The sequence below is a fragment of the Arvicanthis niloticus genome, chromosome 6 (genome assembly GCF_011762505.2).
Source record: "Arvicanthis niloticus isolate mArvNil1 chromosome 6, mArvNil1.pat.X, whole genome shotgun sequence".
Classification (NCBI taxonomy): domain Eukaryota; kingdom Metazoa; phylum Chordata; class Mammalia; order Rodentia; family Muridae; genus Arvicanthis; species Arvicanthis niloticus.
The window spans coordinates 41,191,824-41,208,348 of record NC_047663.1 but is presented as its reverse complement, the minus strand read 5'-3'; the positions used below and the strand labels follow the sequence as shown (position 1 = coordinate 41,208,348).

At 39.2% G+C, this 16,525-nt stretch overlaps 1 protein-coding gene across 4 annotated transcripts in view; it reads right to left on the bottom strand.

Annotated features, from left to right (window-relative positions):
* The window catches only part of Myo1d (myosin ID), a 281,386-nt gene that overhangs the window by 196,369 nt on the left and 68,492 nt on the right, over positions 1-16,525 (bottom strand). For all 4 annotated transcript variants that reach the window (XM_076936189.1, XM_076936188.1, XM_034505907.2 and 1 more), the window contains exon 2: positions 1,284-1,492. In XM_076936189.1, the coding sequence (XP_076792304.1) occupies positions 1,284-1,492 (209 nt within the window). The remainder of the gene's footprint in view (positions 1-1,283; positions 1,493-16,525) is intronic.

The window sequence follows — 16,525 nt, the reverse complement described above, 5'->3', positions numbered from 1 at the left end:
GATGGCTACCTGGGGGAAAGAGCATCAGTTCTTTTCAGGGGTATGGATCCTGGTAGGCTGACCATGCTCCAGTGGATAGCCCTACACCCATGTATATAAAGGCAGCAAGAATTAGATCCAGGTGCGTTGTAAACAGAGAAAAGGAAGTTAAAATGGTAGTGGAAAGTAGGGAAGAAGTGGAAGGGAGGGAATTAGGGGTGATAAATGATAAAATACATTGATAAATGATGATAAAAGGTACATTGTCTACACAAAATTCTCAAAGAATAAAAATATATGTCAATAACAAGAACTTTTTATTTTTGTTCATAAACTTGTGTAACTGGTCAACTTTTTGAATGTTTTCAACTGTTTTAATCATTAACAAAAACAAAACAAGACAGTATATTCCTTGGTTACAATTCTCTAACCCCAACACTAAGCTATTTAAGCTTCTGACCCCTAACATTCTTATCTGTAAAGTAGAAAAATAACTATGCAACATACCAGTAAAGTTGTTTTGATAACCAAAATAAAGTAATGATGATAAAAATATTTTGAAAAGCACAAAGCCACTAAAGTAAATGGGAGGTATTATTAGCATCAACAGAGATTCCCACAGTTTGAGAGGCCATCCTGGGTCAGGGAAAAGATACTTTCCTTGTCCTCATTTTACTAGGTGAGATGCTGCAGAGGGCTCAGCACCACATGAGTGGCTAGGCTCCCATTCTGTGCGAGTGGGCCGCAGTTCATCTTCTCCTCCCTACATCTCAGAGCTCAGGCCCCAAGCTCAGGAAGCCCATTGCCACTGGTGTCTACACCACAGCACCAGTCTCCAAATACCTGTCTGACTTTGAGGCAAGTGAGTGCATCATTTATTTTGTTTCATTCTGTTAACATCTGAACTATTTTTGTTATGTTTTGACACTTTTTTTGGGTGCTTCAAATAGGAGGAATCATATTCCATGCTGGCCCAGTCTACAAGTAACAAAAGACATACAAGTATAATGTGTACTCTCTTTATCTGATGAGGCCTTGTTATGTTGCTCAGGCTGGTCTTGAACTCCTGAAAGTTCAAGCAAATCCTCCTGCCTCAACCTCCAAAACAAAGACTAGAGGATGATAGAACGTGGTAGAAATACTTTGGTATTCAGTGTTCATTCCTTTTCTGAGCCCTATAAAATTTCTTAGGTTTGTAAACTTAAAAAGAAATAATAAGGTTCTCATTGATTGTGTGAATTCTTGAATGCAAAAAAAAAAATTAAATACCTTCCAACTTTGGAACCCGAGCCCCCTCCAAATACCTGATATCATAATACACGTGTCTTTTGATCGCCTCTTCATAGCCTTGTAAGCAGCGTCAGCAATAGCAAAGAGATGAGGAGGTCTCTCATATAGCTCACGACCTTTATACTGCTCGACTGTATCCCTTCCATAGATGTTCAGCACCTTGTATGGGTTCACAGAAACAACCACTTCTCCAATGAATGTGTAGATGCGTCCTTTCTCAAATCTGCACAGAAGCAAGAAAAGGTGGCTGTGGTTACACAAATGTGTGGATTCTTTCTTCTTAATTTATTAGCAAATATGCCCAAATGTTCCAGGAACTGTTAAATTTATCTGACAATTTATCAGCTCTCAGTTTACTTTTAAAGACCACATTACAGCTTAGTGTGTTGACTTATGTCTATAATCCCATCTCTTAAGAGGCCGAGACAGGAGGATGGTTGTAGTTCAAAGACAATGAGTTCCAGGCCATCTTGAACTACAGAGTGAGACTCTGTCTTAAACATAAACACAAACACAACACAAACAAAAACGCAGACTATGTTTAAGTCAGTCATGGTAGCTTATACTTATATTCAGCTCTTGTAAGGCTGAGGCAGGAGGATTGATGTGAGTTGGAGGCCAGCCTGGGGTACATAATGAAGCTCATAAAAAGCAATAACAGCAGAGACCTTATCTGATGTGGTGCCCTTCAGAGGCCACTAGTGAAAAAGGTCAGTAGGGCTTAAAAGCCAGGCAAGAAGAGGAATTTAATACTTTGAAGGCTGTGGATTTCCCCTTCCCAAATACAGAAGGTCAATCAAGAGAGAAACACTCGCAGCTCTAGTAGAAAAAGAAATGGAAGTTAAATCAGGTCTTGAAATTTACTTCACTGGATTTTCAATTACTAAAAGGCCTGTTCACATTTATTTCTTCTCACCTCTAGAAGCCTCACTAAATCGTCAGTAAGGAAATACACACAGTAAACTCCACAACAGAAAATGATACAGGAGACACTTCTGATATAAATCACACTGGTTTTTGTAGTGACTGCTTAGAATCCTGTGGTGTAGATAGAGCATAATTTATTCAGTGATCTTCCTTCCCTCTTGGGACTATGAGCAACACTGCAGAAAACCCCCTGGACACACAGCTTACAAACCAGTGGGAAGGACTCCCAGGAATGGAACAACTGTCTGGAAGTGTCTATATTTTTAACGTATATAATACGATCCCATTTTTGTACAGAATCATGTGTGTCTATATACATTTGATAAGTTAGTACATGAATGCATGGCAAGATATTATAGAAAACATGGTATATTTATCCTCATATACATACAGTGGGGTAGTATGGGTCGGGGAATGAAGAGGCTGGTCAGAAGATGCCATAGGAACAAAGTAAAAATAGAAAAAGTCCCAAGACTGAAATTATAAATAGGGATAATAAATCTGCACAAAAGTTGAATATAAAAGCATAGAAAACTTGCACATACTATTTACACAATAATCCACACCTATAAGCATGTACAAACCAGGGCTTAACTGTTTCTCTTAAGTGACTGTTACCAATACCCTCCACTTGCTGAGAGGCACAGGCAAATACTGTCATTTTTCAGCATTCATTGAAAATTGGTTCTATGAGCCCTCACAAATAACAAAATTCTTGGATGTTTAAGTACCTTATGTAAAATGTCCTAGATTTGTGTAATGCCTTTGTAATACTTCTCCATATTTTAAATAATTTGTAGGCTATAACAATTCTTCATGTAATTTATGTGCTACCTAAATAGCTGTTACATTTTTAATCTGCAGTTCCCTGGATGTGAGGATATCAACATCTGTGGAAATGAATGAAGAGTGCTCACACAGGCAAAATGCTGGTCCATGGGTAGTTTGTCTATTTATAACCAATGGACAAGGAGAAATAATTAAGCATTTGGGACTGATAGGCAAATTTTTAAAACTTCCTTTAAGATGGAAAGTTGTCAGCTATAGTAAGACGAGACAAACAAATACAGATGTGTGAACAATAAATTAAAACAAAGATTTTTGTCAAGAAGTTGGCATGTATTCAAATAAGAGTTATCAATCTGTAAAGTTTCCAGTCCGCTTTTTTTATTGTGGTTTTCCCACTGACACTCAAAACACTAGATTTGGGGTCCTTTGCATCTGGGCCTGAGTGCTGACATTACTAACAGCAGTGAGACCTTGTGAAAGTGATTTAACTTCCTTGTGTTTCAGCCTCTCCAGCTGTACAATGGTAATAATTATACCCATCTATCCCTCTATCCCTCTGGCATTGAATAAGTATTCTTCCCCCTGTTTTTTTCAAAAATGGCAATTAATTTTATTGTTCTATTATGTTATCCATGAAAGTGATTGTTATTTGCTTGTTTTGAGACAAGCAAACCTGGGATTATGTCAGCCCAGTTTGGTGTTGAAGTATGTAGCCAAGGCTGGTCTTCAATCCCTGATATTCCTGCCTCTATCTGAAGAGTGCTAGGATTGCAGGTGGATGTTGATTCTTTACCAAATGTTTTTATTTTCATTAACACTGCCCCTCCTCGATAACCCCTATAGCCTCAAGGATGGACTAAATGATTAAAATGTCATTCCTTGTCACAGCTATCAATCAACTGCAAACCACGAACAAGATATCTATCTATACAGCTTACATTTAAGGACCCAGAAATGTGAAGCTGGAGAGATGGCTCAGTGGTTAAGATTGTATATAACACTTGAAAAGGACCAGAGTTTCCAGAACCCATGCCAAGTGACTCAGAACTGACTATAATTCTCAGTCCATGGGCTCCTATACCCTCTTTCAGCCCTCCAAAAGCAACTGTACAAACCCTCCCTTCAAGAATATACATACTAAAAAAATCCACAAAGAAATAAGAAGTAAGATTCACTACTCAAGTCTTTCTGATTGGATCTGCAAATATGCAGCACAGGCTCAGTAGGCATCATCAAGGAACCTAGGACAGGGTTGTTTAGTTTTCAAAACATCCCAAATAGGAAAAAATAAAACAAAAAAACGAGCAACAGGGTGTTAGGGGGAAAAGTTACCTCATGATCTCGATGCTCTGACTTAGAGGCATCATGATGCAGTTTCTTGCTGAATAGTTCTTACAGCCACGAATGAGATCGTTTCTGAGATTCTGGTACTCAAGTAATTATTTTGTTTAACTATATTTCTAAGCATCATTTTTCCAAAATATAATCAAAATACACGCACAGTAGCAGGGTGAGCAGGGTGTGGTGGCTTATGCCGACAAACTTCGCTCCTGGGATGCAGAGGCAGGAGATCAAGGGCAGCCTAGACTACATGATGAGACCTTGTTTCAAGAAGGTATACAATGTATAAGCCATTTGTTTACAATCCATATTATTTACGAATCATAATAATGGTGCTATCTGTTGACCTGAAGAGCATTTCACAAGCTCAACAAAATAAGACATTAAATAAATGCTTCAGCAATTTGCAAAACTGGTAGAAAGTTATTTTTGAAATTCTAAACTGGTTATCAAATGACTTTGAACTTGGTTAGGCCTCAAAACTACCACTAGATGGTGCCACTATACACTGTAATATGTGCAATTTCAGAAAGCTTTGGTGCCTGAGGTAGAGGGGAACAGAAAAGAAATGAAGTCTATTCTTTCAGGCCTTCCTTTGGGGAGGATCTGCAGTGATTACACTAGAAGATGAGCAAGAGACACCCTGTTCTAAAGGGATAATAAAAGCATTTCTATGATCTTTGTGTGTAAACCTGTCATGACAAACTGTCTACTTTGTATTCTATAAAGGGTCTAACTGTAGATATTAAAAGGGGAAAAGAATAAGAAAGTACTATAAATAAATTGTAACAACGGAGAATAAGGGGAAAGACAATAAAACCATGTACTATAGTAGCAAATATTACCACAAAAAACTTCTTCCGATGAGGAATCCTTAAAGTCATAGACAAACTGTCCCAGACACACAAGGTCTGGCCCCCTTACTTGACTCCTAACAACCAATACCACTTCTGTCCATAAGCACCTCTCCCATCACCTCTTTAGGTCTTCATCTTCATGGTTTTGTCCCTGTTACTCTTCATTCTGGTCCCCTTCTCACCCTACACTGGGAAGATTCCCCCTAGTTCTTCCAAAGTCTAAGAACCAGTTTCTCATATGCATACTTATATATGTGTGTATCTTTAAATTAAATTAAAATTAGCTGGACATAGCACCCTCTTGCAATCCCGGGTTTTGGGAAGTGGAGGCAGGAGGATCAGGAGTTCCTGGTCATAGTGAGTTTGGGTTACATGAAACTTTATCTCAAAAAACCAAAAGCAAGCAACCAAAAATAGCTTAACTGTCATAGTCTCTGAAACTTAAAAAAATATTTATTGAAACAACTAGATATTTTCATTGGCTTCTAAATGAAACAAAAGTTCTAAAACATTTTAATTAACATGTAGCAATGGAGAAGATATTAAAGACAATGCTGTTAGAAGATGAATGTACAATAACCATGGGCTCTGAGACATGTGGTTAAAAGTATTCTAGTTCAACTCACTCTTGTCACTTGTATATAGGACCATTTATAGCAGTCAGTCAAGATGCAGCAGCTCCTTCAGACCAGTCTCAGCAGACCATGTACACAGCCTACAGACAAGGTGTGTGTGCACAGGAATGTGAGTTCGTGCAGAGAAGGAAGGTGGCTGACCTGAGCAGAGCAGGAAGTCATGCATTGTGCTCACAGAGTAGATGCTGCTGCAGGATGGTCTCTGGAAGCCTGGTGGAGTAAGCGTAAATGATGTGTCTGGACACAGGAATGACCAACAAGGTCTGTAGTTACTTACAGAGGGCAATAAGATGCTCAACAAAGGGTGGGCAATAGAAATTAAGGATGGAGAAATCTTAATTATTTTAAGGGAAGACAGAATAGAATATAAAAACTTACCAAATATAAGGGATAAAATTTTATCTAATTTTAAACTGAGTATAAGACAAAAATGGAGTTATATCTGATCAGATCCTCCCTAACTCCCTTGCTTCTTTCTTGACCTTTCACAGACTTACTCTACAGCTCAAGCTAGCACAGAACTCACTTGTAAGCCAGACAGGCCTCAATCTCCTGCCATAGTTTCCGGAGAGCTGGCTTTACAAAGTGAGCCACCACACTGGCTTCAGATTGTATTTCACATGTACTGTTGAGGCTCCTAAGTCAGATTCACTCACTAACAATTCACTGGTGCTCTTGCTTGACTTCATTAAGTCCATGGAATCATTTATAATCAGAAGGAAAATTCTCTGTGAATGTGTATTTAATGAAAATCTTTATTCATGGGCACTGTTCATTTGTTTTATGAAGAATATACACTTTCTGAAATAATGGTGCTTAATCATAATTGACTTGGCCTGTCTTCTTCCCTTTTCAATGCAAATGAAGCCTCTGTGGCTGTAACATCCTTATTTCTCAGGAGAGCATCCCATCCATCTACGATGAGGCATACTTTTTTCTCCATTCCAGCATTTCAGTGCACTGTCCAACTTCCTGCAGTGATTCCTCATGAACTCAACTCATTATTAGAGCTCTGACATTACAGTTTCCCTCTCGGCAGCATTTGACAGGGTCCTGCTGCCTTAACACCATCTTCTCCTGGCTTCTGTGAGCCCACATTTGCTGGTGAGTTTAGGACCAACCTTAAACATCAACCAAGGAACTCCTATAAGAATACCTTGTCTCTCTGAAATCATCAATAAGAACAAGACAAAACCACAAGAGGAAGTATTATCTATTATGAAATAAAGCCACAACTCTGAGCCACTGCATAGAAAGGTTGTGAGTGCCAGAGATGGTGACATAGACCTGTGATTCCAGTACTGGGGGGGGGGGGGGGCTTGAGGCAGGATGATTGCCAGTCTTATGTACATAATGAGTTTCAGACCAGCCAGGACTAGGTAGTGAGACTGTGTTCCCTTCCAAAAAAAAAAAAAAAAAAAAAAAAGGAAAAAAGAAAATCAGATGCCCTGAAAAGCAGACCTAGCAAAAGAGGATGCTAATAGAGACCAGTGCCTTCCACTGCTGTCCCAGCACTAGAGAGCATGCTCTAAAAGGAGGCAATAGTTCCTACAGAGCTAAACAAAAATATCCTGCTAAGAATGGCAAGGTCACAGTATGCAGGTGACTTCAGAACAAAACTAGTCCTAGTCCTATTAATTATATACTTTTGAGTCACTGAAAGGAGGGAATCAATAAATATAAGAATAAAAAATGTTTTCACTTGAATGGTATAAGGAGAATAAAATGGGCAAAAATTTTGTACAGCTGTTTTTCTATAGAAATAAACGAGATATGTAGCTTTTTAAAAGACAAAGGGAATGAGAACAGATAATGGCACCTGAAATGGCTGGAGATCATTATGTACATATATGAAATTACCAAATCAAGAAAAAAACCTTCATGAAAATAAATTAAAGGGAGAATGACTACCAGGCAAATAGACAAGGATAAGGGAAAAAAGGTTTAGATAAGGTTTTAGATAAAGTAAGTGAGATGGAAAGATAAATGCACACAAAGCACATGATTTACAAACTCTAGCAACAAAGGAGCCTTCCAGTGACCATCTCTCACCCAGATGCCTCTCGCTGGCTCTAACTCTGGTGATTGTTGAGTGTCCGGCACCCTGGTTGAGCTAAGCACAACTGAGGTGTGATCAGTTAGCCTCTGTCCAGCTGCTGCAGAGCTGGCATCCACTTGTGGTTCTTCCCCCACCAGTGGATGTGGATGTGGAGGTAGAGGTGGATGTGGAGGTGGAGGTGGTGGCTTGTGACCCATTTTTTGTGCCACCTCTACCCACTGTCTGTGAATGAACTCTGCCTCTGGACATTGGTGGCCTCACTTAGAGCTGGTCTGTTCAGTTTTTAGATTCATTTTCTGTGAGTTGTCTCCTCCTTTTTTCATATGTGAACAATAAACTGTGCATTTGAAAATAGGAAAAAAATACCTGGTAGAAAAATGGATAGCAGCTTGGGAAAACCAAAAAGTACAAGGCATTAGTGTGGGGAATTGAACTGTATTCCCCAAACAGTATATTAGGAAGTCCTAACCATCTTATGATATGACCTTATTTGGAAACAGGGCTTCTGCAGATGTAATCAAGATGAGGTCATTAGGATGCACTCTAACACAGAACTTTAAAGAAGGGGAAATATCACATGTGGACACATACAGCCATGTGCGGCAACACAGGTCAAGGAAACAAATACCATCTACCCACTCCAGGGCTAGAAGAGCCCATAAAAGGCTGTCAGAGAGAGCTTGCTCAAACCTTGATTTTTGGACTTCTTATCTTGGGACCATGGACAATAAATTCTACAGCAACTCTAGAAATACAGAATAGTTTCATCAAAATAAATTCCATGAAGATATATCTTTAAGCTTTCTTGGAAAAAACTCAATCAAGTCAGCAAGATATACCTCCTCTCCTATCATCAAGTGACTTGGCAGTGAATGGTATTACAAGAACTTGAAGTCCTGGGCGTGGCCAATCCCTACCACAGGCACTCTTGTGACTACTGTCACTCCTGATCTATTTTCTGTATTCCACGAAGTGTGACCTGAAAATATATAGTGACTAGAAATGCCTGATCTCCAACCATTTCAGTGAGAAGCCACACTCACTGAATGGGACACCCAGAGAGTGAGTGGTCCATGTCACACTAGTACCCCTTTACTGTATGGTCTGGGCTGAAATGCATATTCTTTCCCCATCTCAAAGCTCACACCTATTTTTTCCTTTGCTCACAGTAGTTGTGACAATAATTTTCAGAGGAACAGAGATCATTATCTAGCCTGTTCATTTTTTTTTTTTTACCTGCAGCATGTATGTAAGACAGCCTGTATTAGCAAGGAAAGCTTAGATGTTCAATGAATATAACCAATAATGAATGGGTGAGTCTAATTAATTATCTCTTTCTTTCAGAAATTGTTTTGTACTTTGCTTATAGACAAAATTCAGGTTATCATATGATATGAAAAGCCTCAAGTCATGTAACATTTTTATCCTATTTATATATAGTAATTCCTAGCGTTTTTTTTGTAGCTATTAGCTTATGATTTTCAAAAGTGAAGGGGAAGGATAAAATACAACAAAATGCCATCTAATTTTTTTTTTAAAAAAATGGGCCATATATACATGTCCTCACAGAAAATAATGAGTTCCTCTCTTTATGTAAGCAATTTCATAGGCAGAAAAAATACAAAAGGTACCTACTCCAACTCAAATCTGAGATACCATTTTCACTGCTGGAGAAAATGGCTGCAAACAAGTGGAGTTGGGTAACCAATCAGGGGCATGTCCCTAAATGAGACTAATTTTCCCTCTCAGAGGTCATTAAACTACCTGTAGCTCTTTGTTGAGGGATAAAATTTGGTGAACCTCTCCAGCCAGTTCCATTATCATGATTGATATTGTCATTGTTCAGGTCTTATTCAGGCAGACATTTTTAGTCTCACGGCAGACTTCCTGGTTCTTGGCTCTTAAAATCTTTCCACTTTCTCTTCTGGAATGTTCCCTGAGCCTAAGATGCAGGAGTTGCCATAAAATGATATACACACAATCAACAAAAATAGACTTAGCAGATTGTTATTTATATATTTGGGCATCTATCTATCTATCTATCTATCTATCTATCTATCTATCATCTACCTACCTAGCATCTATTTAATTTATCTTCTATCCTCTATTATCTAGCTATCTATTACAATAATAGAGAAAAGAGGTATTAATTTAAGAGGGAGATGGGGGTAGAGGAGGGACTGAAGGGAGAGACATGGGAGGGGTTTGAGGAAAAAAGGGATATAATTATATTTTAATAAAAATCTATTAAGAAAGAAAAGTAAAAAAAAAAAAAAAGATAGAGTTACAGTGCCACTTGGGTGTAAGCAGCTATAAGGCTGGGGCAGGCTTCTCCAGAAGGCTATATATGCTTTAAATCAGAGTCCAGTGTAAGGCATTCTTTCTCTTATAACCAGGAATCACAGATAGGGGAATCAGGGGTGAGGATGAAAATGCAATTACTCACTATCACCCCAGTGACTCACTAGGAACATTCTCTGCTTCCTGTTTCTGCAGCCATGTTTGGGTTCTGCAGTCCTAGAAATCTTCCTTCCAAAGGGAAGAATGCTTCTCTCAGGAGACACAACAAGCACTCCATTGAACTGGAAGTCAAGATTTCTCCTGACATTTTGGGCTCCTAATAGTTGGAGTCAACTGAGTAAGGAAGGATGAACAGCAACAGGTGGAAGGATGACTGATGCAGACTAACAAAGGGAAACTGGACCATCTGAAATGCAGATCTTTGAGTACATCTGCAAGTGCTGCCAGGACCTGTGACTAAAGTCAACAAGAAACTACAACCCAACCCAAGGAGGGTGATCAATAGCCCAGACCCTTCAGGAATGAAAATAAAGGTCACTCTTCCAGATAAAGAACTAAGACTCACAGATGTGCTTGCCAAGAGCAGAGGAAATGCAGAATGGGTAGTAGAAGAAAGAAGTTGTAAATGCCAGCTTATGATCATGTGATCAGTAACAAAATAAGGATTATAATAAACATGAATGTTTTTGTTCTATTTGTTAACAATATTCTTGTTCACACATTAAATAGAAATTTTTAGCCTTTTTCTATTTATCACTGTAAATAGAATGTTTTTATGTAACACTGATTGAAATCATATTAGAGGTTACACATTGGTAAAGCTATATCATGATATTTAAGCTAAGGGACACTAAAAGATTAAACATTCCTAAAAGGACTTTGCTGCCAAAGCTCTTAGAAGCCCAGAAGAATGCAGTTCAAGCTCTGGCCAGTGGAGCTCCAAGATTGGGTGCTATCCTTGCTGAGTTTGCTTTTGCTTTGGTTGTGACTATTCATTGCTCTGGCCTTCTCTTTTTTCTTTGGGAATAAAAATCTCTACTTGGTACCATAATACTTGAATAGATATTTAGATAAGCTTACCATTAAGAGACTTGAGACTTATTTATACTCCCAGCAATCTACAAGGTGAGCCTAGCTAAGACTCTTAGCACTGGGGGACAGATTCAAAGCCTAAACTGGCCATCTCCTGTAATCAGGTAAGACTTCCAGTAGAGTGATTGGGATACCAACCCAGCCACAAAGTCTTTGATCTACAATTTGTCCTGCCTACAGGGGTAAAGGTAGCAAAGAGATTGTAGGTGTGGCTACCAATGACTGGTACAGCTTGAGGCATATGCCACGACAAAGAGCCCACCCCTGACACTGCCTGGAGGGCCAGAACCCAGAGGCTGGATAGCTCAGAGACCTAGGATAAGAAATTATTCCTAATGGTATTCTATTATACTTAGAAATTGGTGTCTAGCTTAGTTGTCATCAGAGAGGCTTCACCTAGTAACTGATAGAAACAGATACAGACACTCATAGCCAACTCATAGGAGCTCAGGGAATCCTGCAGAAGAGGAGAGGAAGGATTGTAGGAGCCAGAAGGTCAAGGACACCACAAGAAAACCCACAGAATCAACCAACCTGGGCTCATAGGTGTCCACAGAAACAGAACTAACAACCAGGGAGCCTGTATGGGACTGATCTAGGTCCTCTGCCTTTAAGTCTCAGTTGTGTAGCTTGGTCTTCTTGTGGGACTCCTAACAGTGGGAATAGGATCTATCTCTGACTCTTTTGCCTGCTTTAGGAACCCTTTCCTCCTAATGAGTTGCCTTGTTCAGTCTCAATATGAGGGGAGGGATCTAGTCTCACTGCAACTTGATATGCTATGGTTGATTTATATCCATGGAAGACCTGCCCTTTTCTGAAAAGAAATGGAGTAGTAGATAAAGGAGCTGGAGAAAAGGAGGGAGGGGAAACTGCAGTCAGGATGTAGGAAAGGAAGAAAGAAAGAAAGAAAGAAAGAAAGAAAGAAAGAAAGAAAGAAAGAAAGAAAGAAAGAAAGGCAGAAAGGAAAAAGGGGAAAAGAAAGAAAATAATTGTGTTTATATTTTTAAAAAGACTTGTATCTTTTAAAGCATTGGGATTTTTAAAGATGGGGGGGGTGGTTAAAAGTGAATTATATTTGGGTTATAAAATAAACATGAGATGCAGAGAACAACCAAGCAGGTTTGAATTGAAATTGGAGAAGACATGTACTATGGAGTAAAGAGAGGAGGGGAGAGGAAGCAATGGTAGCATGTGTATTTCCTAACTGTCCTCTCGGGATACTGAGAAGGAATAACACCCAGATGTCAGCATTCAAATACTATCTTTACCTGGTAAGGTCCAAGGCTCCATGGAAATGAACTGAAGTCTTTACAGACTAAAAGAACCACAAGATGAATCCAGAGCATGCTGTAAAGCCAAGGAGAGAAGTGCTCAAAGAATGACCGCTTCACTGGGCCCTCTCTGGGACCGCCTGAGAACTGTCATGAAAAGAAATAATGCCAGTGACAGAGTTTAATTCACTGAATTCAGTAAACACCAGGTGGACACAACTAAAGACACGAACAAGACAGGAGGTGCATCTCCTTCAGGACAATGTCAAGGCATACACATAGAAGGCACAATGTTAGATCAGTGGATGCCAAAACCAGCAGTTTGTTTTTTTTTATCATATTTATAATATGATAAAGAACAGCGTACTCACAGAGTCTCAGAGTAATTCCCCTCAAACTAATTCTTAATTACAAAGGGAAAGATGATAACTTTACAGCAGAGGAAGTTTATGAATACTTAAAACAAGTCATTAAGAATTAGAATCACCAATACTAGAAAAACTGACATGCACTTGTAATAGTTAATTTCATTATCAACTTGAACTGGGTCACAGGGTGCCCAAAGGCTTAACTAAAATGGGATTTTGGGAATGTGTATATGGGCATTTCCAGATGAAATTAATCTTCTAATAAGTGGTTGGCTTAAAGCATTTTTCTTCCCCAGCCTGTTCAAGATCTGAAGAGAATAAGACACTGCTCAAAACAACAATAAAACCATTTTTCCCTCTTGTCTGTCTCTGAGCTGGGACACTAGATTTCTACCTTTGGGTTTAGACTGGCCCTGATACAATCAGCTCTCTTGGTTCTCAAGCCTTCAGACTCAGGCTGAAAACTGCATTCCTATCTTTCCTAGGTCTCCTGTCTGCTAACTACAGACCATAGACTTCCCAGCCTCTGTAATGCACAAGTGGATAACTTCCAGTAAATCTCTCTCAATCTCAATTTCTCTCACATATACTTTTCACATCTGATTGGTTCTCTCTCACCAGAGAACCTAGGTTAATTTATATTTGGGAAACAAGAGCAATTCTGGAGGAAGTTTTAAAATGTGAGAGTTTGCTGAGCTGCTGTGAAGTTTCTAGAACAGGTCCTCTAATCTGATTGAAGGCTCTGCTACTGATGGTAAAGAGAGTTCATAGACTACGGGGATGAGGAGATACACAAAGCAAGGCCGTGGCATACTCTTTGTCAGCCATTTATAAGAAGCAAAGAAGCTGGGTGTGCATGGCATTCCTGAACATTTTTAGGAATCTAGAAAATGTGCCATACGTTGCTGGGCAAGGTAGTGAGAGAAAAGAGTGAGCTCAGGGATCCCAGTTGGACTGAAAAGCTGTGCACCTGGCCTGAAGGAGACTGCTGAGCAGCCCCAAGGCTGAGGACCCAGAGGTGAGCAGGGCTTCCTGCTCAGATACAGGAAAGAAAGCACAGAGGTGAGTGCAGCTCAGAACCTGAAGCTCAGCCAGAACGATGAAGGCTGACACTAGAAGAGATTTACAAAAAGTAACTGCAGAGGGCCTGCTCAAGAAAACAGCAGGGCTGGGTGGCATTCCAGAGTGTAGGCCTTAAGGAGATATGGTAAGTCAATGTGCAGCACATCCCTAGCTTGAATCAGAGTAAGGGGAAACTGCTTTTAGGATATTACTGGAACGACTGATAAAATATGAACCTCAGCTAAGAGTTAGACACTGATTTGTGACAAAATTACACTTCCTGATTTCCATCACTGCACCGTGGTGAAGAGAACATTCTTGTTTTTAGGAAACATACCTCGAATTATTCAGTGGATCATGATCTCTCCAATATACTCTTTAATAGTAAAATATTATAATTATATGCACACATAAAAATGTAAAAAGAGATGCTTTGACACTAAGAAAAATATTAAAACAATGGTGAAGCATTAAAGGTATTTGTTTTTTATACTATGCTTTCCATAAATATGAAATTAAAAGATGAAAATTAAAAACCTAAATTCTAAGTCTCTTTATATTATAAATTGAAATATCTATAGTTGTGACAAGGTGATATAAACTAGTAAAAGACCGAAATGATAGAAAAGATAGACGGGGGAAAGTGATCCTCCCATATATTCCTGCAGCTTTCCTTGTTAGAGCAAACTGGTGCTGCAGCAGTCCTGTGAGCTTCTCTGCAATGGTTTACAGACACACAACTGTATGTAGGTCTTAAAACATTATCAGTTTTCATGCAAATGTATAATGTGTGTGGGTGAATACATGCCACAGTAATATGTCACCAGTTCTTTCTGCTACTTGGATCTGGAGATTAACCTCAGGTGTCCGGCTCGAACTGCAAGATCCAAATGCTTTTCTCTGTTGAGCTAGCTCACCACCCAGTAATGCTTTTGTTTGTTTTGGTTTGGTTTTTGTTTATTTTCTTTTGTTTTTTTAAACATAAACACCTTTTTTTCCTAATTAAAACATTTATCTTGGCAAAAGTCTCATATAAGTCAATAAATAAAAGTTTCATTTTTAAAGGACTGAACAGTATTGAGTTCATCCCTTGGACATTCACATTGTTCACCAACACTTGTTACTGTGGACAAAGCAAGTATAAATATGTGGTGTTTATTTTACTGTGGGCATATATGCTTGTGTACCTGTATAACACACTTCTACAATGAAAAATGCTGGTTTAAATGCTACTTGTAGGAGCTGGAAAGACTGCTTGCCGTTCTTGCAAAGGACATAGGTTTAGCTCTCAGCACTCACATTTGGCTCACAACTGTTTGTATCTCCAGTTCCAGATGACCGGAGGCCTTCTGACCTCTATGGGCACTAGGTGTGCACATGGTACATATATATACATGCAGGCAAAAGTTCATACGTATAAAACAAATGTATTTAAAAAAATTTTAAACTACATGCAATTTAGACTTATGAATTATTGTCAAATTCTTATCCAATGAAATAATGTAGTTTATAATTGTATTTACAATGTGTGAGTTTCTGGTTCTGGGTGTTGGCTTTTTAAGCACTGATCCTGGACTATTTTGAAAGGAGAGTCTATACTACACAGTTCTATTTTCAAAGTACACAAAACTTTGACCCCTTTGTTTGCCTGCTCATACAGAGTTTACTGGGGTAACTGGCAACTTTAGTGAGGCTCGGTTCACCTTCCCAATTCTTGGATGAATACTTCTCCCAAGGGCAAAAGCATTTTTTTTTCTACTTCCTCTGTCAAAATCATGGATTCCACACAATGGAGTCACTTAGTTTATCCACTTTGTAGGACTATGGGTAAGGACTATGTGCTGGAGAGAGAAGGGGTATTCAAGTCACAGCCCTGGGGCCCGGGGCCCTGGCCTTGAATCCTATTCACTGACTGTGTGCATTCACATATACCTGAATAGCCAGGAAAAGCCCAGGAGCCTGGCACTCACGGCAGAGCTCGAGTTAAGAGAAACTAAAACCTATGCTAAACTGTTCCACGCTGTATGTAAACCGGCAATGCCACATAGTAAGCACAATAATTGGGTTTAAAACTTAGCTATTTTAGAGACTATTCTTTTGTTCCTACTCTCCCCTCCACATGTCCTCAATCACATGGTTCTGAAATTATTTGAGATAGAGATAGAAAGAATGCCACAGCTTAGGGAAGGAAACCTAGCCCAGATTTAAAAGTGGGGCTCAAAGAAGTTCCTCATAATCATGCTGTCTAACATTGGAGTTATTTGTTAGAGTTGGCTACACAGGCAGCCCCAGACACTTCTTGATTTCAATTATCTTAAGATCACTTTGACCTGCCTGGATGGTTTATTCTTACCTTCTATTGACACAGAAGCCTGCAATTGACATGCATGAGAACCCTTGCTAGGTGTAGCCTACCTGTATAGCACACAAGTGTTTCTTGGCCACGATGGCGTAGAAAAGCAGCATTGACAAAATGTGGCCATGGATTAGCACTAACTAGCCCAATGTCAAAGCCCTTCTGCACCTCATAATTTCATCTAAACAGCAGGACAAT